The 23,571-nt window shown below is 40.7% G+C and overlaps 1 protein-coding gene across 3 annotated transcripts in view; it reads left to right on the forward strand.

Moving 5' to 3' along the window:
* Positions 1-327: 327 nt before the first annotated feature.
* nagpa (N-acetylglucosamine-1-phosphodiester alpha-N-acetylglucosaminidase) overlaps positions 328-23,571 on the forward strand; it is a 34,154-nt gene continuing 10,910 nt past the window's right edge. For all 3 annotated transcript variants that reach the window (XR_013962571.1, XM_080738329.1, XM_080738330.1), the window contains exons 1-10: positions 328-496; positions 2,679-2,878; positions 3,346-3,613; positions 8,328-8,467; positions 9,079-9,187; positions 12,739-12,867; positions 13,494-13,699; positions 14,423-14,470; positions 15,331-15,459; positions 17,620-17,751. Coding sequence is in view for 2 of the 3 variants with exons in the window: in XM_080738329.1 (XP_080594455.1) it covers positions 408-496; positions 2,679-2,878; positions 3,346-3,613; positions 8,328-8,467; positions 9,079-9,187; positions 12,739-12,867; positions 13,494-13,699; positions 14,423-14,470; positions 15,331-15,459; positions 17,620-17,751 (1,450 nt within the window). In the remaining variant the exon portion in view is untranslated. The remainder of the gene's footprint in view (positions 497-2,678; positions 2,879-3,345; positions 3,614-8,327; positions 8,468-9,078; positions 9,188-12,738; positions 12,868-13,493; positions 13,700-14,422; positions 14,471-15,330; positions 15,460-17,619; positions 17,752-23,571) is intronic.

The following is a 23,571-nucleotide window of genomic DNA, read 5'->3' on the forward strand; positions in this document are numbered from 1 at the left end:
AAAACTTCAAATGAAATGGGACATTCAGTTTTTTCTGCATTTGAGTACTTTCCACTTTTTGGTAATTTAAGTACATTTTGATACCAATACTTTTGTACTTTTACTCAAATACATTTTGAATTCCTGTACAGTGGAGTATTCATACTTTTACTTAAAGTAAAACATGTGAATACTTTTTTCACCACTGCTAACAGCTAACATGGCGTTATGTATCGTTTTCTTTTTGGGGGGGGAGTAAAATAAACAACGTGATCACGTGTCTTCTGATCATCGCAGTCATGTGACTGTCTGAGTGTCCTGTCGTGGATAATGTGGGTGACAGAGAGCAGTGACAGACCGTGGAATAAAAGGTGACAGCACACAGCAGCAGACTGTGGCAGCAGGAGGAATCAGGAAACTATCGCCATATGGCGACAATCACAGCGAAATGTCACTGTGTTTGGCTGCTGTTGTTATGGCTCTGGGGGTTGATGCTGTCGGATAACACAACTATAGGGTAAGGTTTCAGTTCCAGCTTAGTTGCTAACCCAAAGACAACTTCATGATTATGAGTTTGCTTTGCTAAGTGGGCTCATTAACATTTCACCTAATTAACCCGCATGGTGGGACAGTAACTATTTAACATGGTCGTGTGTGGTTTGCAAAGTTCAGAACACTTGTTCATTTCTATGCACTTAATGGTGCGTCAACATGTCAAAATAGGCTACACAGCACAAAAGTGCTGTTCCTATGGGTAATTTATAACAGGGGTTTTTAACTCATTGTAAACCATGGGGACCACTAGCTCTGGTCCATAGCCTCAGTGGAGAGAACTCCACTAACGCTATGGACCAGAGCTAGGGACCACCACCTGACTGTTGTGTTGGTTGGAGATATGGGCTATAATAAAGATTAGTTTTCTTTTATGATACTCATGGGGTTAAACTCATGTTGACTGACTGCATACCGAGCACACACAAATGTCATCCAGTATGTTTCCTAATATGATGACTCAACCAGGAAATCTGGTAGGCTACACTTCCCCTTTTCAACTAGTATATTATTACAACATTGACAAGTCATCATAGCTCACCAGGTTATTTAGTGCACTGTTTCTCAACTATATTGGAACATGTTCAACATAATTTAATTCAAAAATAAAAGACAGTCTTCGCTTTCCTATATTTCTATTCTAAATACATGATCAGGGACCACATGCAATCCCTTCGTGCACCACCAGTGGCCCACCAGTTGAGAACCTCTGGGTTATACTTATAACATGCTTTGCTTATCATTATAACCTTTTCCTATGCAAAACTCTAATAAAGTCTTCAATCAATCAACCAAACTTAAGAAAAACTGGAAGTGGCTACATACTGCGGATATATTATAAACACTGAAATACTGCAACAGCATTTACATACATGTAGGTGGAGTTCTGATAGTGAAGTAAGCATAACATTTCCCCCCCGTGAACATTGTTACCTATTTGAAATAATCCATTCCAATCTAGTCTGGCCAAATGTCAGTTCTTCTGAAAACACAAATCATTGCAATGAAGTTGCCTACTTTTGCCACAAGGTGGACTTATCGTGCCATTATTAGTAGCCACTGTGTACTTCAACTTTTCCTTTGTTTTTATAGTCTGCATTTAGCAGTCCACATAATCTTCCATACCTGGCAGGCAGTCTGGTTTGTATTTCTATTTGAAAGGCTTACACAAGACAGACCTGCTCAAGAATGCTGTGTCATCATGTCAAACAAAATAATGTTTTATCCAAGAAACACGCAACTGTGTGGATTAGTAATCAAAATCCTATAAAGATGAGTGAAAAGTAGTTAACACAATAATTTACATTTACTCCTATGGCCCTACAGAAGCCACTACTGTTAATGTTGTGTGGGTTTTCTTGTTGGGGGTCCACCCATGGTCATGTGACCTGAGTGGTCTTCTTGAGCTGATTACATAACAGTTGTGTAGGAGAAGTGGCACTTGTGCTGACCTTAGCAGGGCCCCATAGAGCTGTTACTTAAAGGAGTAGTTCACCCCCAAAATGACTTTTTTTTCTATTGATTACTCATGCCATGGAGAGTAGAGTTCAACAATATTTTTAGTTTTTTGTCGCATTCCTAAGACAAAAATGTGATAACAATAAATTTACCCCCATTGATTCCGGATGGTGACCGGTTCGAAACGGGTCGCGACAAAAAACTAAAAATATTGTTGAACTCTACTCTCCATGGCATGAGTAATCAATAGAAAAAAAGTCATTTTGGGGGTGAACTACTCCTTTAAGGTAAACGTTTTGAAAAAGTTTCCTTCCAAGCGGGGTCTCTGCCTTGCCTTTTGAAAGCATCCACTGACATCATGCAACTGTGACTTGACACATTGACCTACAGTTACACAAGCTTGTGTTGGAAAGTAGCCTACTGGATAAGTAAACAGTCAAACATGCCTGCCTTTATAAGGAATGTGCTGCCCAGTGGTGGATTTGAATTGAATTTGAATGCCCTGCTTTGAGCTATGCCACACAATAAGCAGCAAGCGCTATAATTGCAAAGTTATGAATGTTGCAGTTAATGAAAATATAGGTGAAACTTTGATTAAAATATGTATTCATGTTTAAAATAATGCAAACAAAAGCCCCTGGTCATATATCTTAAAATGTGTGATTTATCTACTGTGACTTTGTTCACAGGTTGTCTATGGATGATGACCTCCTATTGCCATATGCTCACGGCCATGGACCCTCACACTCTCATCGCCACGTCAGAGACTGTCAGTCCGTCTTCCATGGCAACGTCACCTATGAAAGCTGGCAGGCCAGCAACCTTACTGGGGTGCCAGTGGCCGAGTCCCATACGTTTATCACAGATGTTGGTCCACGATGGGTCCACGGTCAGTGATGATGACATGGAAGATTGGAAACATGTGGGATTTAACAACAAATGCATCTATGTTGCAAGAGATACCAAAAGTGATTTGTGGCCAGTCCCATATTACGTTTTTTGTTATTCACACGCAACGAGATGCCTTCACCACCATCTCTGGATTGCTATTGGTTTGATGATTGTTTACATCTAAGCAGTGGTGTAAAGTAAACAAGTACATTTAAATACAGTTTTGAGTTATTCGTACTTTACTTGAGTATTTCCAATTTCCAATACTTTTGCTTCGACTCTACTACATTTATTTGAAAATGTTAGTTACTTTGTAGATTGATTATTATTACAAAACATACACTTCAACCCTATATACACTTCGCCTGTTAGAAAATAGACAATCTACAAGCTCAATATGCTTTGCGATGTGACGCATTGTGAGCTTGTAGATCTGCTATTTCAAAAATAAATGTTGGTTTCCAGGTCACTGGACAGTGGTACATGACCCCCTGAAGACGGTGTCGGTGCTGGAGCCAGGCGGGCCGGGGGGCTGCGGGAAAAACAAAAGAACCGAGGTGGACCAGACAGCCGTGGCTGCTGGCTGTCTCTATGCCCAGAACGGAGGCTTCTTCAGCACGCAGAGTGGCCAGTGTCACGGCAACGTGGTGAGCAACGGCAAACTGGCGGTGAACAGCGGAGGCGTGCAGAACTCCCAGTTTGGAATCAGGAGAGACGGTACCCTGGTGTTTGGGTAAGAAGTTCCCTAAGTTTATGATCTAGTACACTGTTTCCCAAACAGTTGGTAAGGACCCATACTTTTGGGTCTTGGGAATCACTGATCTAGTACATGGGAATAGTTTCTCCTACTGTTCTTATTTTTCAGCATTTATTAAATTGCATCAGTTATACCTTCAGTGCTGTATTTTCATCCTGTGTTTCGTCACATCACATATTTATTTTTCCTTTTCCCTCTCTTTTAAAATATTTGTTTTCATTCCAATAATCCCCTTGAAAACCTTCTTTACTGTCATTATAGGGACTGCGGCGATGCAATAGTAAGGGATGCAAAGCCTCACTCTTTAACACATTAAAGAATACTCTTAATAATATATATTTTTTCTATACAAGTAAGACGCGAGGAGCTCATTCGGCTTGATTTTCTTGCAGGTGGGATTTATGGCTCTTTGAAGTGAGCCGAGCCGGATCTCTGCGATCCGTTCCTTTTCAAAGAGCCGTTCAAAATACTGTCTCATTTTAGTTACTTTTAGTTATTTTGTTACTTTCTAGATTTTGATTATAATTACAAATCACTTCAACCCTATATAGGCCTGCATTTTGTCACGTTGCGACACATTGTGAGCTTGTAGATCTGCTATTTTCAAATGATTTTTCCAAATGTTATTAAATGGAAAACCTGTGAAATGTGACGTTCTGCATATTGAGTACTTTCTATTCAATATGGGGCTAAATGTACTATAATCATATTTTTGTCTTAGGAATGCTACAAATAGTCTACAACACATTATTGAACTCAAGTCTCCATGGCACGAGTAAATCAATAGAAAAAAAGTCATTTTGGGGGGTGAACTACTCCGTGCATTTCGATACCATTACTTTAGTGCTTTTACTCAAGTACATTTTAATTACACTTCTACTTGTGTATTTTGTACATTGTAGTAAAGAATGTTTGTACTTTTTACATGTAGTATTTTGAACGGCTCTTTGAAAAGGAACGGATCGCAGAGATCCGGCTCGGCTCACTTCAAAGAGCCATAAATCCCACCTGCAAGAAACTCAAGCCGAATGAGCTCCTCGCAAGTAAGACGCCTCAGGGCGACAGGCAAGGTCGCGCCATGTCTTGGCCGCCTGGCCAGTGATGTATATCGGACCAGTTCCCCATATATGGATATGAAGTCTACTACATATGGGCTTAATATTGATGACATCAGGGATCTCCATATATGGACATAGAGTGGTTCCCATGACATCACAACATACAGTACAATCCCTTTACAAGCCCATACATGGAGATCCCTGTCTGAACCAGCCACACCACTGTGATGGCACCTCACCTGTTCATGCCCATATATGGATATCCCTGCTCTGATTATCTGACATCACTGTGATGTCACCTGTGATGTCACAGTGATGTGTTAGGGGAACCACAGTGTCAGGCGTTACATGTATACATACGGACAAGCTGTGCCGGTTCTGACAGTAAACTGCGACCTACGGTCGCAATTATACTATATCAGTGCAGTTACACTGGCTGAAAGGTAAAGCAAAAACAAACCATTGGCTTGTTCAACTGGCCTAGCAATCAGTTGTATTGTTGATCTTTGTTGGAATAATCAGCACAGATGGAATGCTGATTGTTTGGCTTCAGCTAGCCATTGTACATTTAGGTAAAAGAAGATATCACAGGTCTTGACAGTAATGTCTTTGCTTCCATTTTAATTTGCACATGCTGGTTACTCATAATGATTGATATACAACCAATAACATTCTTGACATTTTGAGTGAATTCCTACTACATTGCATATAAATAAACAGTCAAATTTAGTTGTGGCTATGCTCCAATGCCTAATATTAATGAAGCGTAATAATGTCTGACCATTACCCAAGAATAGTAGCTCAAGAAAAAAACAGACACATTCACAAACAAGCCAAAAGTGCACACATAAATATAACCAAAGAGATAGCATCCTCTTGCTTGATACCACTGCATGCAAACATACAAAACCTAATGTGTGAAGCTGGCGGAGAAAGCAGATCACTTTATTGGCATGATATGTGACTCTGTGTTGGAATATGTTTTTGAGCGGTGGTCACAACGCTCCTATACGTGGCCGTGTGTGTGGGTCTCCGTCCGTGTCTGTCTGTCTGTATGTAGCCTAAACTTTGGCGCGTAACTAGTGCCGCACCATTTACGCCACTCGCGCAATATATACATCAAAATGTGCGGCTCGGCCGGGAATGGTGTTCTATTACCTTTCGTTCCGATCCGCCTTACCATGCCGACGTAATCGGCAAAAAACGACGCTTAATTGTCCCCATTGACTTATAATGGGACAATGCAAGAAATCACTTTCAAGTATTTTTCTCTCGTAAACCATAGGAGCTACAGTTTCAAACCTCGGAGAGGAGATTCATAATGATTTTAAGAATGAATCGAAAAATAATTATATCACTCATGGTGGCGCTATAACGGCCCACTTTACGTTTTGCCCCGTAACTCTTGAACCGTAGATCGGAAAATTAAAATTCTTTTTTCCCTGGATTCCTTGGGTCAATTCCTTAGGCCACGCCCATTTGCGCCAGGATGGATTTTCCGCCATCTTGAATTTTCTTCTCCAAAACACACTTTTTGCTCCTTTTCCTACATATTTTCTTCAAATGTCACAAAAATCGGTACACATGATCTATGAGGTGGGTAAACCACCGCTCGGTTCACACGGGTGTGATTTTTTGTCATGAACGTGGCACAATGATTGAATGCAATATTTTTTTAAAGCTCTCATGGGCTGAAATATTAAATATTAGGACTGATTTGCCAGAGAGGGCAGCAGTTAGCCCACAGAAGTATTTGACATCTCAAGAAAATGTGTAATATCAGTATATCACAATCACACACATACACCCCTGAACCAAGCACAATAATGTATTCTCCTTCTTACTATGGTTTAATAATTGAAGGCCTTGGATGTACTGTACCTGGTGGAGCCTCAGACATACTTTGCAGTGTTTTTTGTTGTTAAGAGATCAAGCTGGATGGTTTTATATATGTTTTTATATGGTTTTATGGGATGAACTAACCTTGTGTTCAGGTCGATGGCTTGCCAACCTTTGGTCTAAAGGCTGGTCTAGCAGTTAGAAAGCAAAAGATCACAGGCCATACTGTTTTACTGCCATGTAGAAATACTCTGTTACAAGTTAATGTCTGGAATTAAAAATGTACTTGAGTAAAAGTACAAAGGTATTGGTATCAAAATGTACTTAAGTACCTAAAGTAGAAAGTACTCATTCATTATGCAGAATGTCCCAGTTTTCAAGTGTATAAAATGTATACACATATTTTTTAATTGCAGATCTACAAGCTCACATTGATGCAACGCATTGTGAGCTTCTACATCGACTATTTTGAAATGGCCAAAATGTTTATAGGGCTGAAGTGTTAATGTCATAATAAACATAATCTACAAAGTAACTAGTTAGTTAATACTGAGTTTTAAATGATTATAGTGGAGTAAGGGTGCCCTCACACCAAAATACCTATGAGAGTGGAATTTGCGTTCCGCCAATGCATTTCAATGATAAGGGAGCGTTTTTTGCAGAAATCCTCTGCTGGCATGAAACCTTTTCACTCTCATTGAAATGCATTGGCGGAACGCAGATTCCACTCTCATAGGTATTTTGGTGTGAGGGCACCCTAAAAGTACATTATTGGCCTTTGAGATGTAGTAGAGTAGAAGTAAAAGTACTGAAAACTGGAAATACTCCAGTAAAGTAAAAGTACCTCAAAATTGTGTGTTTGCATAAACCCTTTTCACTCAATAAGAGAAGAGGAAAATAGGGTGTCAAGCGAGGTGACAGTCGTTTAAGGGCAGGGACCATGAAAAGATAAAAAGCCAGCTGCCCAGATCACCAGAATGAATATGTTTGGTTGTACAGAGGGCCATCAAATCATTTGGGCAAAAATAGCTAGAGTTCAATGAGTCCAGTGTTTTGCAACTGCTGCCAATTGTCAATAGTCTCCTACAACCATGTCAACAACACAGTTCTGTGAACTGGACCTATATATAATCTCAGCCCTATTTCTCAGTTGTGAGAATTCTGTTTTTAACATGAATTGGGGGATTGTGATTCTTTGTATTAAAGGAGCTATAGTCAACTTTTTCTTGAAAAACAGGTGCTAAAATAAAAATGTTTCGAAAATATTTTATAAAGAAATAAGCTTCATATATGTGTTTCAATTCAAAAATGACCACAAAAAGCGTAAAATAATGATAAAATAATCATTTTGGCCATTGTCAGGCCGACACTTTGTTTACATCCTAGTCTAACACTATCAAGGAATAGACTAGAATATAAACAAAGTGTCGGTCTGACAATGGCCAAAATGATTATTTTATCATTATTTTACGCTTTTTGTAGTCATTTTTTAATTGAAACACATATATGAAGCTTATTTTTTTTATAAAATTTCGAAACATTATTTTTATTTTAGCATCCGTTTTTCAAGAAAAAGTTGCCTATAGCTCCTTTAATCATCAGTGTATTTTAACATTTATCTCATAATCATCAGTGTATTTTAACATTTATCTCAGTAGAGTAGGATATTTTTTTATTTCTTTATTGAATGCCCTTCCCTGATTAGCCATCATGGACACGTATTGTTATTGTTTTAACTTCCTTGTTCCATTTGACTAAACTTTAACACGTGTTAAATCATCCCTTGGGTCCAGGTACCTGTCAGAGGAGGACGTTCTGGACCAGACCAACCCATTTGAGCAGCTGGTCAGTGGTGTGGTGTGGTTGCTAAGGAACAGCCAGGTGTACATCAACCAGAGCCTAGAGGCAGAGTGTGGCGACACACAGGAGACAGGTATATAGAAACAGGTTTATACTGTATTTAAACATCCATAAAATGTGTTATACAAGCCCACACAATAAATGTGTGTACTCAACTAGAAAGGTGCAATTCTGGGGAATTGCAAGTGTGGTTGCCTAATATATTGTGATGCCACATGAAGCTTGACCAATCCTCGAATCCATTATATTGTCCAATCAGAAAAGAGACGGGGGGAAAAAAAGTCCATTGAACACAATGGACTTTTGGGATTACTCAATCTAGATGAAATAGTACTATAGTAACTATAGTCTGGTTGCCCTTTAGGCAACCACACTAATAAAAAAGAAACAATGCATGCGTTGTGTCTTAATGTCTGATATATCTTGCACGAGAAACAAATCATCTGATTGATTGATTGAAGACTTTATTAGATGTTTGCATTGGAAAAGGTACAGTTTCATGACAGTACAGTTCACTATTACAAGGTCAACTAAAAGGCTATCTCAACAAAAGCATTTGTGCTTTCATTTGGGCTTTCCTTTTTGGCGTCTCCGTAGTTTGATGTTGTGAGTGTCAGTGGGAGACCAGCACATTGTTTGGCAATCTGATTGACCCCACACATACATTTGCTCTTCCGTAAACAGGTTCGTTTCGCCAATTTGTGGACGTCGTGTCAGCCAGGACAGCGGTGGGTCATGACAGGGAGGGTAATCTGATCCTGTTCCACATCGATGGACAAACAGACCGCAGGGGGTAAGCACAAAATAGCTACTGTGTAGTGTGTACTGGTGAGTTTTAGGTAAGAGAGTAATGCAGGTCTGGGCAAGTTATATGGTTTGATTATCATGTGTAGGTTAAATTAACGGCTCTTCACTTCAAGCAACATCTGTGAATTCCAGAGGGAATTGATCTTCTGCACATAACCATCTAATGGCACTTTTAGACTACACAACATTCCATTGGATTTTCATTTACATGAAAATTAAAAGCACAGTGCCTTATTGGCCGATCACAGTGCGCACATGACCATTAGTCGTTTAAGCCCGCTTCATACTTGTAGGACAAACGTCTGTTGACCTTAATGCTCTCTAATCCGCTGCAGGTTTTTCACACAACTTTTTAGTTCTTCAGAACAAACTAAAATAGATCACACTGCAACAAGTAAAACAGTGGGAAGCAGCTGCTTGTTCTCCATTTTCTCTCTGTTTACTTTTGTGGTACTTCTCTTTCCTTATTCTGCTATGCTACACCAGTGGTTCTCAACCTGTGGGTCGGGACCCCCAGGGGGGTCCCCAAATTATTTCGGGGGGTCCCCAGATGATTAACTTAATGTGCAACATTGTTTTTCTCACTTAACAGTAAACAAACCAACAAAAAGTCTAATTGTATAGAGGGTAAATGCACATTTCTAAAGTGACAATTTAAGGACTTAAATACCTCTGAAATGACAAATTAAACATTGGCCAACTTGTCACATATTAGAGGCAGAAATTGTGAAAATAGCCGATCTACATGCTCACAACGCCTCGCAGCGCGAGGCGTTGTGAGCATGTAGATCTGCTATTTTCACAATAGAACCGTGTTTTACAAAATGGAATGCCTCAACTCTTAGTGCTCGTGAGGGTAGGGGGGTCCCCAGTTAAAATATGATTAATTTGGGGGTCGCGGCCTGAAAAGGTTGAGAACCACTGTGCTACACCACTGGGGGTGCTCCTTGTCCTATAACCACTGTACAGTTTTCAGAAAAATTGTTAAACAATGTAATAAATTGCAAAAGCAACAAGGTTGTCGATCGGTTATTTTCACCTGACACCATCGTACGATAAAGTATAAATGCCGGTGGCAGGAGGAGAAAACAAATAAATAGCCTGGCATATTTGTTAGAGTGCACAACTGATTATTGCATCATTAATCACAGAGGGTGAGATATCGATGCCAAGGAAAAACAATATCGGTAATCACCTGCTGGCTGCTGTACAGTATGTGCATTATATTTTATTGTGTTTACGCTTTCAACCTTGCTGGTGTCGCCGACCCACCTGTTAATGGTACTCTGCTATTTAGGGCTAAAATGTGAGCAGCTGTAATAGCAATATTCATTGGTTTTAGGAAAATGTGTGGGAATATAATTTCCTTTCTTTCCAGTGCCCTTAACCCTAATCATCATGTATCAATTACTCTATTTGCTCACCCTCATGCTCATGGTGGCACATCGGTCCAGCATGTTGTGTTTATGTTTGTATAGCGTATCTGTCAGCTGAGTTGGCTTTTAAATCATCTGCAGACTCTGCTAGACTGATGCCAGGTAGTCTGGTCTGGTGCACCGCTCCATTTGCATGCCGGCTTGCAAATGGAGCTGCCCATTGATTGGCTTAGAAAATAAGGAACCTCACCAAATGCATTGCTCAATAGATGCTGGCAATGTGGGGAAAAGGTCTTGAGCGAAAAGTATTTACCTCCTAAGGGTGCCCTCAGGCCAAAATATGGTCGGCACTGCAGTGGATAAACTCTTCTGTTGTGCGGCTGGCTAAAAACGCAGAGAGCGTATTCCATCCCAAAGCCAGTGACGGGCCTGTCACTAACTTCCCGCACCACCCTCCCTCCCTGTAGCCTGTAGACTAGCGTAGCGATCCTTTGTCTGCAGAGGTACGTTAGCCAGGTTACGTTGCGACTTGCGAGGTTATCAATTTAATAGGCTTTATTATCATCATCTTTTACGTGTCAACTCTATAATGGACAGGCGAAGGGTAGCCTACTCGCCCTTGCTTTATTGGAAGGGGAGATGCAACAAGCTAAAAAGAGAAGAGTTTGGGTGCATGAGACTCTTCAAAACAAAACATCTCCCAGTCCCTTCCTGATTCTCAGAATGTTACGCCTTCGACTCACCCGATTGGACAGAGGGGGGAAACCAGAATCTGCGTGGAGAATTTCTTTGCTCCAGCATAAACGCAAGGTCTGGGCGGAGCGCAGATATCCTCCACTGACATGAAACCGCCACCTTCTCATTGAAATGCATTGGCGGAACACGGATTCCACTCTCATTGGTATTTTGGTCTGAGGGCACCCTGAGATTCCTAATGGCCGCCGCCTCATAGACACTCTTTTAGGAAAGCTGCCTATAATTTCACTTATTCATGAACGTACATTGATTAATGTAACAGTTAAACCTGCACTCTGGAAAACGCAGTAGGACGGTTGGGGTTGTGAAATTGTTGTCAGGAAATTAAATCGGGGAAGAAATGTTTGTAGGTAAAAGATTAATAAAATGTAGAGTAATATATCATGTACTGCGTATATGGTGTATACAGTATAATATACTCAAAAGTCATTTAGGAATTCAGTGACAGGAGTTGCCATTTCAGCCAAGTGGGTGAATTGCAATAGCCATTAAGACACTAACTTCCTCCGAGTTTCCCTCGTGCCAATCAATTGTATTGATCTCACAGTGCCTTCGTGCGGTGACCTCACAGCCCCCCCCCCCCCCCCAAAAAAAAAGATTAATGTGTTTGTGTTAAATATCTGGCTGCGCAAAGCAACAACAAGCCGTGACATGTCCTGGTCCACCCCCATCTAGTACGTCCCCCACTCAATATCAGACAAGGTCCAGTTCAATAAATTATAGCCAGTCAGCTCGTTCTATCTAATGCAATCAGACTGACCAATGACCTTCTCCGGAGAGATTGACCTTCTGTCTAACATGAATAACATCACTTTTTACTTGGTAAGCCCTTAGGGGCACGTTTACTGTGTCGTTGTACAGCACAGTCAATGGTGCTTTCTTGTATTCCTGTGTGCTCTGCTGTGTTCCAGACATGATCATTTACCTGCTGAATTTCTACATGGAGAGGAACATTTGAAAGTAATCTGTGCATATACTGGTTAACCCATTAAGGCCTGAGGTTTTCTGAAAAACTAATGTTTCTATATCAGGGGTGCTCAAACCTCAAGGACCCCTGGAACTATATGTATTTGACCACGAAACCCCATCTCAAAATAGTTTGTTCCAGGGACCCTGAGAAAGGAAAGATTTGAGTTACAAATGTTCGCTTTAAAAAAATATATATATTCAAAGATTTGGAAAGATAGCAAAAATAGCAGATCTACAAGCTCGCAGCGCGGCACTTGGTGAGCTTGTAAATCTGCTATTTTTTACTAGTTAAAGCATAAAATAATGGTTGAAGTGGTTAAAATCTTAATGGGTCCATGTTGTGGATAGGAACGTGTGAGTGTCGCTGGTGTGAGGTTCCCCCCAATGCGCGGTGCCTTCATGTATCCCTCTGGATGTTTTGTCTCTATTTATAAAGTATGAATCTGTGGGAGGTGGCAGACTTCATGAAGAGGAACGGAGTTGTCAATGCCATCAATCTGGATGGAGGCGGGTCCTCCACCTATGTGACCAATGGCTCGCTGGCTAGCTACCCGTCTGACCACTGGTGAGTCCATTCCAAAAGCATGCACGTCCTCACATGCCTGTCACAGCTATACTGAGGCTAGTGCACCAGCAGTTCCATTGTTAAAGACACACACAATTGAGTTTAGGTTTATGTTCTTTGAAGCACTTCATGCATGGTGATTGGTATTGCTGTGCAGATGTTAGTGTTCTATATACAATATTAATGTCTATTCTACCTTAATTTCCTCATTCTCTTGAAATTCACATATTTAGTGTGGTTGCTATAGGCAACCAGGCTATTGTTATAGGTCCGAGAACTTTTCTGTCACCTAAAATAAACCTGTTTTCTGTTAACCTTTTTCTGTCACCTAAAGTAAACCTGTGTTCTGTTAACTTTTCTGTAATCCCAAGAGTCCATTGAGTTCAATAAACCTTTTCTGTCCCTTTTATAATTGGACAATATCATGTCCATGATATTGGTCATGCTTCACTTGATGTCACAATATCTAATATAAATGGTAAAACAGGATTCATTTCCCAGCAGATTCCTCGCGACTTGCGTCAGTGCAACCACACTTGCAATTTCCCAGAATTGCACCTCTTTTGTTTTCATTATATTCATACTTCCCACTTGTCTTTCTTTCTTTCTTTCTTTCTTTGATCCAGTAAAGATCCTAAGTGGCGCTGCCCGCGTAGGGTCTCCACCATTCTGTGTGTGCACCAGCGCCTGTGCCAGCCTGAGGACTGCAGTGGGCACGGGACCTGCGTAGATGGGCGCTGTATTTGCCTGGAGGGCTGGCACGGTGCCACATGTGATACTCTGGTGTGCCAACAACCACCAGCATGTGGTGCCCATGGTGTCTGTACAGCCTGTAAGTATTACGTGGAGGAAGGGTGACAGCTCTTGTCAACACAATGTGTGATTAGGACTGGGCAATTAACCAAGAATATAATGAAACCAATTTTTAGAACCAATAATCAGCGATGTTTTTTGTTTTGTTTGTATGTATCAATTCAATTAAAAGTAGCATTATTGGCATGAGAAAACATACGTTCACATTGCCAAAGTAAGTGTCAGTAGGCTATATAATAAAAACTGTTGAAAATGGGGAACATATATATTTGGAGGGGGTACAGCATTGTGTAAACAGCTATGTCACTTTATGTCGCTATATAATGTTATATATACAGGGTATAACGTTTTCTTTTTAATTTTTTATAGGGAATAGCAGCAATCTTTTGCAGTCGCTTTGGAACAAATATCAGTGTTTATTTTTTCTCAATAAGATTTAAATAGTATTTAAAAAATCCTCATGTTTAAAATGCGTTAAAGGTAGCAGGCAGCTCTATATAGATTTACTTTATAGATTTCTTATCATTGACTAAATTGATTGGCTGAGTGATGATGATTCTGAACATTGGGCTCTTGGACTCATTGTAAGTTGCTCTGAATAAGATTGTCACGGAATGTTTGCTCACTTTATACACTGTATTGGTCTTTCTTGATGGAATGTACTCATGATGAATGTTCTTACACAACATACACATTCACAAGGCAGACTTTTAGAAAGACATTGTTCCTCTGCGTGCTGCAGATGGCTGTGCTTGTGATGCTGGATGGAGGGGACCAAACTGCAGCCAAGGTACAGTAATCTGTCTGCACACTGTTCTCGGTCACACATGCACAAACACACAGACATGCGGATACAGACTTAACTGAGGCAGAAGTAGAGTGTGCACAACATGCAGTCCAAATAGACACAAATGCGCGCGCGCGCACACACACACACACACACACACACACACACACACACACACACACACACACACACACACACACACACACACACACACACACAGGCAACAAACATTTTTCAGTTTTCAATCTGGTTTGGAGCTGGACCAACTATAAGGAACCTATGATTTGTGGAGAATGTGCCTCTGCACAATACTTTGCATATCTATAATAGCAGCTCTTAAAGGTGAAAGGTGGGTAAGGTAACATAACTGAAACCATTCCTGACATAACACAACACTGTTCAGCCTCAGTCAGCTCTGTGACTCTTTGTTTCTCAACTCTCAGCACCCCATACAAGAGTGTGTAGTTAAAATATTCCAATTATAAAAAAATCTTTTGAAAATATTCCAATTATAAAAAAATCTTTTGATAATAGCCGATCTACAAACTCCCAACACGTCACATTTTCAAATAGCCGATGCATACATGTAATACTGTAGGGTTAAAGTGGTTAAACTGATTCTGATGCTATATTAACTAATTTCGATGGGAACCCCCTCAAGGACCTCCGGGGGTCCTCAGACCCACTTTGACAACCACAGACAGTAATGTAAAAGAAAATCGACTCTCCATTGCATTTCACTCAACTCTACCCCAAACCTCACAGCAAGGTTTGAAATTGACCTCAGCTACTATTTTGTTTTCACCAAAACAAAAAGCTCATTGCGGCGTTTATCTAGCTCTCTTCTTCCTCTTCTCTTGAAGAGTGCCTGCCAGGTTTCTATGGCGACGGCTGCAACCAGACCTGCACCTGCACCAACGGAGGCTTGTGCGACCCCGTCCATGGACACTGCACATGCACAGCTGGTTACCATGGCAACTCCTGCGAACAATGTAAGTATTTATTTGATCATTTATTCGTTTTACTTTATTGTAGCTTTTTAAAGCCTAAATTATACTTTTGTCGCTCACCTAAAATCTGTTATTTTCGATGAGAGACTGTCGTTCTATCAAACAAAGGGTGAATGTTGAGGAGAAGATTAGAGCGTGACACCTGACAAAGGTTATGAGCTGGATTCAAATCCACATTGTCACCAGGACATAGCGTGTGCAATAACTGGTTGAGCCACCCCTGTGTGTGCATGGATGTTTGCATATATATAGTCTAGACTGGCTGTATGTGGGTTTAGGTGTATGTGGGTGTGCTATTGCTGATTTATGTATGTTTACTCGATCTGATCACGTGCATACTACCATCACGTGTTGTGCACCCATCACCCAAGTTTGGGACTTAAGCTCCGGGATTCAGTCTTGTAAGGTTGCCATCGTTTGTTGGTAGAATGTTCCAGTGGAATAGGAGTATTTTTTTCTTCTTTTTTTTCATATATTTATCCAACGGCATGAAACAAATTTCAATATATGCACGCACAGGGTCCTATGGATATCTGTAGTGAAAACCCCATGGTAAAGTGATGTTCTTATGTGAGACAACAATTAAAGCCTTTTTCTGGTGTTGCACAGACTCTCGCTCCGGAAGAAATACGTTGTTCAGTAAGGGGTTAAGCGTCCGGGCACCTGGGCTCAGTGTAGCCTGTGTCACAGGTTCGAGTCCCGATTTCAACGACCTTTGCTGCATTTCGCTCCCCATCTCTCTCCCCCATTTCGTGTCATCCTACTTTCTAATCTATCCCTATCAATAAAGGCATAAAAGCCACCAAAAGAAAGAGCTAAAATATCTTGCTCAGGGACACGTCGTAGACATGGGCGGGCCGAAAGGCGAACTAGTGACCTTCTGATTACCAGATGGTCTCTCTAACCACTAAGCTACAGCTGCCCCAAAACCTCTCTACATTACAGTACTGTAGACCTCTCTACATTACAGTACTGTAGACCTCTCTACATTACAGTACTGTAGAGCTCTCTACATTACAGTACTGTAGACCTCTCTACATTACAGTACTGTAGACCTCTCTACATTACAGTACTGTAGAGCCCCTGCCAAATATCTGGCTCCTCTAATGAGCAGGTGGGGAACATTAGCCATGATACGCTAAGCTTTGTTACATAACTTCCTTGTCTGCCTCCTTTAGACGTGATCTGACTAAACAGCTACGGACATTCATGTTTCATAAAAGTCTGTTTCCTGATGTCTTTCAGTGTTTACCTTCCATCAGTTGTTTTTCTTGCCAGCTCTGTAGAGCAGGGTTCTTTAACACTAGACTGGGATCACTTCACTTTTCGGGGTTGTATCCGGTCGGGAGCGAAAATACACCACAACACGTCATGTTGTAGTACTCAAAGACTACAATTTGCCCGGAAAGATCAAACCGAATTCAGTTTTAACCCAAAATAATTCCCCTGCGCTCAAGGACATACTTTTAGGGCCTACCTAATAAACTCCTTGATGTGGAGTAGTTTTGCTTTTGAAAAGTTTGTTTGGTATATTTGGTATATGCATACCTAGTCCCTTAACCCTAGTCTTAACTAATTTACTGCCACAGAAAAACTGTGAATTTCGGGGCTTCGCGATTTTCGACCCCATCTTAATCCATGCTAGCGTTGCTGAGCTAGGAGCAGTGTTGTGTACCAAGGAAGTAAACGCAGAGAAAGGTGTTGTTGAAGCCAAAAAAATTCACTTTGGCCATTTTGGATTGTTTTGAATCAAATCAAATTAATTTTAAACTCTGGAAACTCAGGCCTCAGCACGCAGAGACATGGGGATAACTCTGTATATTAATAGCTAATAGGGGAACATTCTGCAAGAATAGGTGAATGGCAGATCTACAATATCACAATGTGTTGCAACATGTTGAAGCCCTCAAAATGCTCAAATGTCCTTCCTGCTAGGGAGGGATTGTGGTCCTTAAACTAATGTCAAAATAGATCTCAGACAGGAATGTTAAAAACTGTTATTAGTATGGCTTGAAATAGTTATTTCTCAAAAAGAATATGTGAATACTGTAAGAATAGTTTAAAGAGCACGAATTGTGGATAAACAGTAATGGCATGCATAGATAATATTTTGTTCTGTCGTCTCTCCCATGTCTCTGTCAGTGTGTCCTGTGGGCTTCTATGGTCTGTCCTGCAAGCAGGAGTGTCAGTGTCCTGATCTATGTCCATGTGACACTGTCACCGGAAGCTGCAATGCCTTGATCCAGGGGGAAAGGAACCATACCATATACAGAGGTATCCTTACAGAACGAACACACGCACGCACGCACGCACGCACGCACGCACTCACGCACGTGTAAAGTGACTTTGGGAAAAGGCTATATAAATTCCAGATATTATTATTGCGACCGTCAGTGTTGCAAGTTGCTATGAAAAGCTCCACCGACTTGTCAGTCAGTCAGTCAGTCTGTCAGTCTGTCCGTCACGTCACGTCACGTCACACTTTTGACCCTACTCTTATCTCTGCCACCGTTGGCCCTATCAATGCCAAACTTTGCACACCTTGGATGGCAAATCACAACCTCCGCCACTGATTTCTCACATGGACCTCTTCTAGCGCCACCATCAGGCCGATTTTTGCAAAACACATTTTTGGACACTACTCCTACAGATTTTGGCCTAAAATCACACAAAGCGGTACACAACGTCTGTCATGTCATCAACATGGATCTGTCCCATTTCCCATATTCTCTCCTGATTGGCTACGACTGCCTTCTAAATGTTGTGACCTGACCTGATGGCCGCTTATCTCCCGATTAGGGAGTCTTACTGGTTATTATTATTATTATTGTAAGAATGAAGTCAAGAAATGGTAAACTTCCAAGAATTTGCTTCACGTGTTTCCATGATGAACACACACACACACACACACACACACACACACACACACACACACACACACACACACACACACACACACACACACACACACACACACACAGTCACAACATAATTACAGTAAACTTTGCCATCAGTGTTGGATCAAAACATACTGTGCACAACAACAACACAAAGAGGAAATCTAGGCCATAAACTCCACCGATTATGACACATTCTACCTGTTTTGTTGTCCTGTCTGTTGTGTGGTCGGTGACACAAATCTCTGTAGTATTTTTCTTGCAACTTGTGGCCAACCACTGCTTAACAAACAAAGACGGGGCAAAGCGAAAGTGGTTTGGATTGCAAGAGTCGCTGGTCTGCGTGTGGTGCAAAAGTTGTGTGTAAGTGTTAACCTTGTTAACTGCCGTCATTTGTTATGACAGTATTATTACTCTTGTGAGCTATTTCTGTTCTGCTGAGCTGACCTCATCCAAACCAAGAGTGAAAGCCTCCCCTCTCATTATCGCTGATTTGCTAATATATTTATGTAGCTCCTTTTATTTCACTGGTCTTTGTAACTCTATAGCATAGACATAGACTGTAAAATAAATGGACAGAGCCACGCCATTGGTTTCTACAGACCGTAAATGAAGCCTAAGCCTGAGTGTAAATCCGCCTTATTTCTATATCCGCTCCAGAAATGAAGCCGGAAATGAATGCAGGTCTTCACTCTGTATAGCCAATACAAAACCTAGAAACATGGCCTACTTTATCATTCATTTTAATGATAAAATGTAATAATTTTAAATAATGAAAAGGTTTACTAAGATAAGGAAATCAAGTGTAAAGTTTGTCAGATCCTCGTAGACTTACACTGAGCTGAAGGTTTTTTGGTACCAGTAGAAGGTGAAATAACGACATCTGCTAGGCCATTAATTAGAACAGCAGCTTCTACGAGAACCTGGAAGCGCCTTCATTTCCAGCCAGTTGATCATAGGCCGTAAAAATGAATGGACAGTGCTACGCCCATACACTCTACAGGCCGTAAATGAAGCCTGTTTGGCAAGCGTGTGCAAACCGCCATCTTTCTACATCCTTTCCTGAAATGGAAATTAAACCAAATTTCTATTGGTTGGGACAGAGTGGGCGGTGGGTCAATAAATGTTATTGGTTGGGAGCTTGTCAATCAAGCTGGCCACGTCCCCTCCCACTACTTTATCATAATTTTTTAAATACATGATGGGACCATCATTTAACAAAACGCAATCATTGTGATTGAAAGAAGACTTTAAACTAGCGACTAGAAGCATAAAGTATTTATGACAATGTTTATTAAAGTAGTAGTTTTTTTTTTTTTTGATTACTCATGCCATGAAGACGTGAGTCCATCAGTCCAATAATATTTATTTGTATTTGTTGCATTCCTAAGACAAAAAATGGATTATAGTAAATGTATCCCTAATGATTCGGGTCCCCATCCGGATGATTCCCCATTGATTCTGGATAGGGAGCCAAATTAATTTGTGTCTCCATCCGGTGTGTCCCTATGAAGAATCAATGCGGGTACATTTATTGTAATCAAATTATTGTCATAGGAACTCCTTTAAGGTAATCAAGTGTAAAGTTCGGAGAGAAACCCATCCACTTGAATAGAGAGTCATTGCACTGGGGAAATGGCGAAACTAGCGGACGGTCATATGAACTGTCTCTTCCTATATATCGCCTCAACTTACAAGCCGGATCCTTGCCCCTTGCTCTATATGAGTTCCAGTGCTATCTTGTTTAATGGTCTAAAGGGTTAGGGTAGGGTTCCCTCTTACTATATATCTGAATGGTCTGTTACTGTCATGTAGGACGACAAGTGTCATCTAAGGACACCATCTCCAGTTATTCTGTTTACTGAACCAACGTTGCCGTCTGGACTGGGTTCCTCTTTCTCTCTCACTGTGCCACTCCTATCTCTTCATTTGCATGTGAGGTTTTTATGCCTTCCCACTGCATGGAAATGTTCAGTGGTGAAAAAAATGCTCAAATGTTCTTACTTAAGTAAAAGTATCAATACTGCAATGTAGAAATACTCTGTTACAAGTAGAAGTCCATAATTCAAAACGTACTTGAGTAACAGTATCGGCATCAATATTTACTGAAAGTACCAAAAGTATGCATTAGGTATGCTTTACGCAGAATGTCCCATTTCAGGTTTTCAAATGTATACAAATATTTTGAAAATAGCAGATCTACAAGCTCACAATGCATCGCAACACATTGTGAGCTTGTAGATCGTCGATTTTCAAATGGCCGAAATGTATATAGGGCTGAAGTGGTTAATAATGTAATAACAATCAAAATCTACAACTAGCAACTAAAGTTGTCATATAATTGTTGTGGAGTAAAAGTACAATATTTTCATCTGAGTTCTAGCGGAGTAGAAGTAAAAGTATTGGAAATTGGAAATACTCATGCACAAATGCAAAAGTACAAATACTTCAAAATTGTACTTATATTAGGCACAGTACGTAATTAGTTACTTTAAACCACTGGAAATGTGTCAACTCGACATGAATCTACTCGCCTTTTTGGTTTTCCATTAGGCAAAAGTACTGTTTCAGTACCTGTTTTTTTCTTTTGTATCACCTCCATAGAGCTGTCGCGATTGTGACATTTTACGTGACCATTAATTGTCACGATTTAATTGCGTTTTTGACGCTGAACACTGAAGCATATGAATACATTTTACATTTCTGTTTGGCTTTGAAGTTGCACAGGGCAGATATGACAATTTACCTAAATATATAAAGGAATGACTGGCATATTTAATAACTTCATTTTCTTATACATTTTATAGTGGAAATGGCGATCTGCAAACGGCTTGCAGATTGGCTATTTCTGCTACTTTTTGAAAGTGTTCAAAACCATATGAACATTTCTCAACATGGAAATGATTATGACGATTATGCAAAATGATTGTGATTACCTAAAATAATTGCGATCAGACGATGTCAAATGTAATAATTGTGACAGGCCTTACACCTCCATGGAGGGTCCAAGTGAGCTGAGGTGATCAAAAGGAAATCCTACTGATCTAAGAGTCGTTGCATCACATCAAACTGTGCTGCATGCGAGCTCCAAAATATTGTTGAACTTTTGAACCAGCCATTGTAAATGTGAAAAGAATAAATATTGACTAACACGCATGGTCTATTTTTCACATAAAATGTTATCATAAACTGTTTTTTTGTGGGTCAAGTTGCCATTGTTCTTTAGTGCTCTCCTACGCAGAGGTTTGGACGTCACTATGATGAGCAGCTACATTGTGTTTTGGCCTGGGGCAAGCGTTCTGGTATACCTATCTAAGTATGTGTGGCCAAAAGCTGATAGAGTTGAGTTGTGTGTGTGCGTGTGTGTGCGTGTATGAAGGTCTATATGTAGGTCCTGCCCAGTTTATGCATGTACATGCATTTCCCATATATAGGACATACCTCCAGTGTGTTTACGAGACCTAGAGGGCGAATACTAGAGGGCTCTGCTGGAATCTGGCTCCTCTGCAGCTTTCCAGCCTCCCTAGTAGCCCATACCTTTTATCCCATGTGTGTACGTAGATATGTTTGTGTCAGGACTGAAAATGTTTTTGTGTCCTGCTGCAGTAAAGCATATAGAGATCTAATTTAAGGAACACTTTCCCACTTATTAATCAGACAACTGCAGTGTACACTTGCCTACCTCTCAGAAAAGTGTCTAGAAATAATGATCATAGAATAACCCTGCACACTACACAGCATTCCTTTTCTGGGCACCAGAAAAAAGTTTGTTTTTATTTTGTTGGCTAAAAGGTTTGGTATACAGCACTTGGGAATTAAGCGGTACTTCTTGGGCTTTTAGAAACATGGTGTTTGCAAAGCATTTAGCAGCTTTGCGACTGCACTGCTGGGCCAAGCTACTGAATATTTAGAGAAGTGCACATTTTGCAGTTGTGCCCTAGGCTAGGCCAACTGAAACCAAACATTCAAAGTATCTGAAATTATCTTGTCAATACAACAGTGTTTCAAGCGTGTCCATTTTACTGTTGTTTTTTGCATACCTGGTAGTTATTGCAAAGGTAGTTGAGTGTTGTTGTCTTTTTTATGATGAGCTGGTTGAATGGTGAACAAGTTTCACACTCTGTAAGCACTCTGTAAGCATTACCTCAGAATACTTTGACTCTCACTATTCTAGTGTGTGTGTGTGTGCGACTATTGCTGTCTTCCTCTGATTGCCTCTTATTCCTTTCTTTCTCGTTCTCTCTCGTTCTCTCTCTCTCTCTCTCTCTCTCTCTCTCTCTCTCTCTCTCTCTCTCTCTCTCTCTCTCTCTCTCCTCCCCACTTCCGTTTCATTTTTACAGTCACGCACATTTATCCTAATATAAATAAGCTTGCTGCTTAGCAGTAATGATATTTTAAATATATATTTTTGTGAACGGAAATGCTGGCTTCCGTTACTCGGATTTCGGGAGGTGTAGTTCCAGACTCTATATAGCATTGAGAGGTTGTGGAGTAGTTGTCTGGCTACGCAAGACTAGGTTAGAGCAGGCTCTCGCCTCTCCTGATACACTAATCTTTTCTCCAGCAGAACTGTGAGTGACCCCTCCCAGACATGACAGAAGTGCTAATGTGAGCTTTCTGTTCCCCTCTGACATTTGGCTTTTCTATTTGATACTTCAATCTCTCTCCAGACAGAACTAAAAGGAGCACAGGTGTAGAATGATGCAATGCAACAGTCAAGTGCAGGGGTCATCATCGCTATGCTGGCTTGTGGTGGTCATTTTGATCCAAATGAACCCGTCAGGGTTCATTTGCACTGTCAGAGTTACAGCCTTGTATGGATCAATTTAGGTCCCTCTATAGAGGAACCCACAGAGTCCCTGGAATCTGCTTTGAGAACCACTGCTCTAAATGACCATTGCAGGCCTGCAACTCTGAGAGTTATGGGGGTCCTTGAAAATAAAACATTTGAGAACCACTACTAGTGAACTCCTAATGTGTCTTTGTAAATCAGTGTCCTACATATTGTGATTGAAAACCTGGAGACAAAGACATTCGGTAACTGTGTCTTGTGATCAAAATAAGCCAAAGTAACAACTAGATCTAAAGTATTCCACGACCAGGCCAAGTCTTGCCATGGACAAATCCAGAAAAAAAAGATTGATTTAAAAAACAACACAAATGTCCGTGACTAATTGACCCTTTGTCAATTCCCGCC

Source organism: Nannobrachium achirus (genome assembly GCF_963921795.1).
Source record: "Nannobrachium achirus genome assembly, chromosome: 2".
NCBI lineage: Eukaryota > Metazoa > Chordata > Actinopteri > Myctophiformes > Myctophidae > Nannobrachium > Nannobrachium achirus.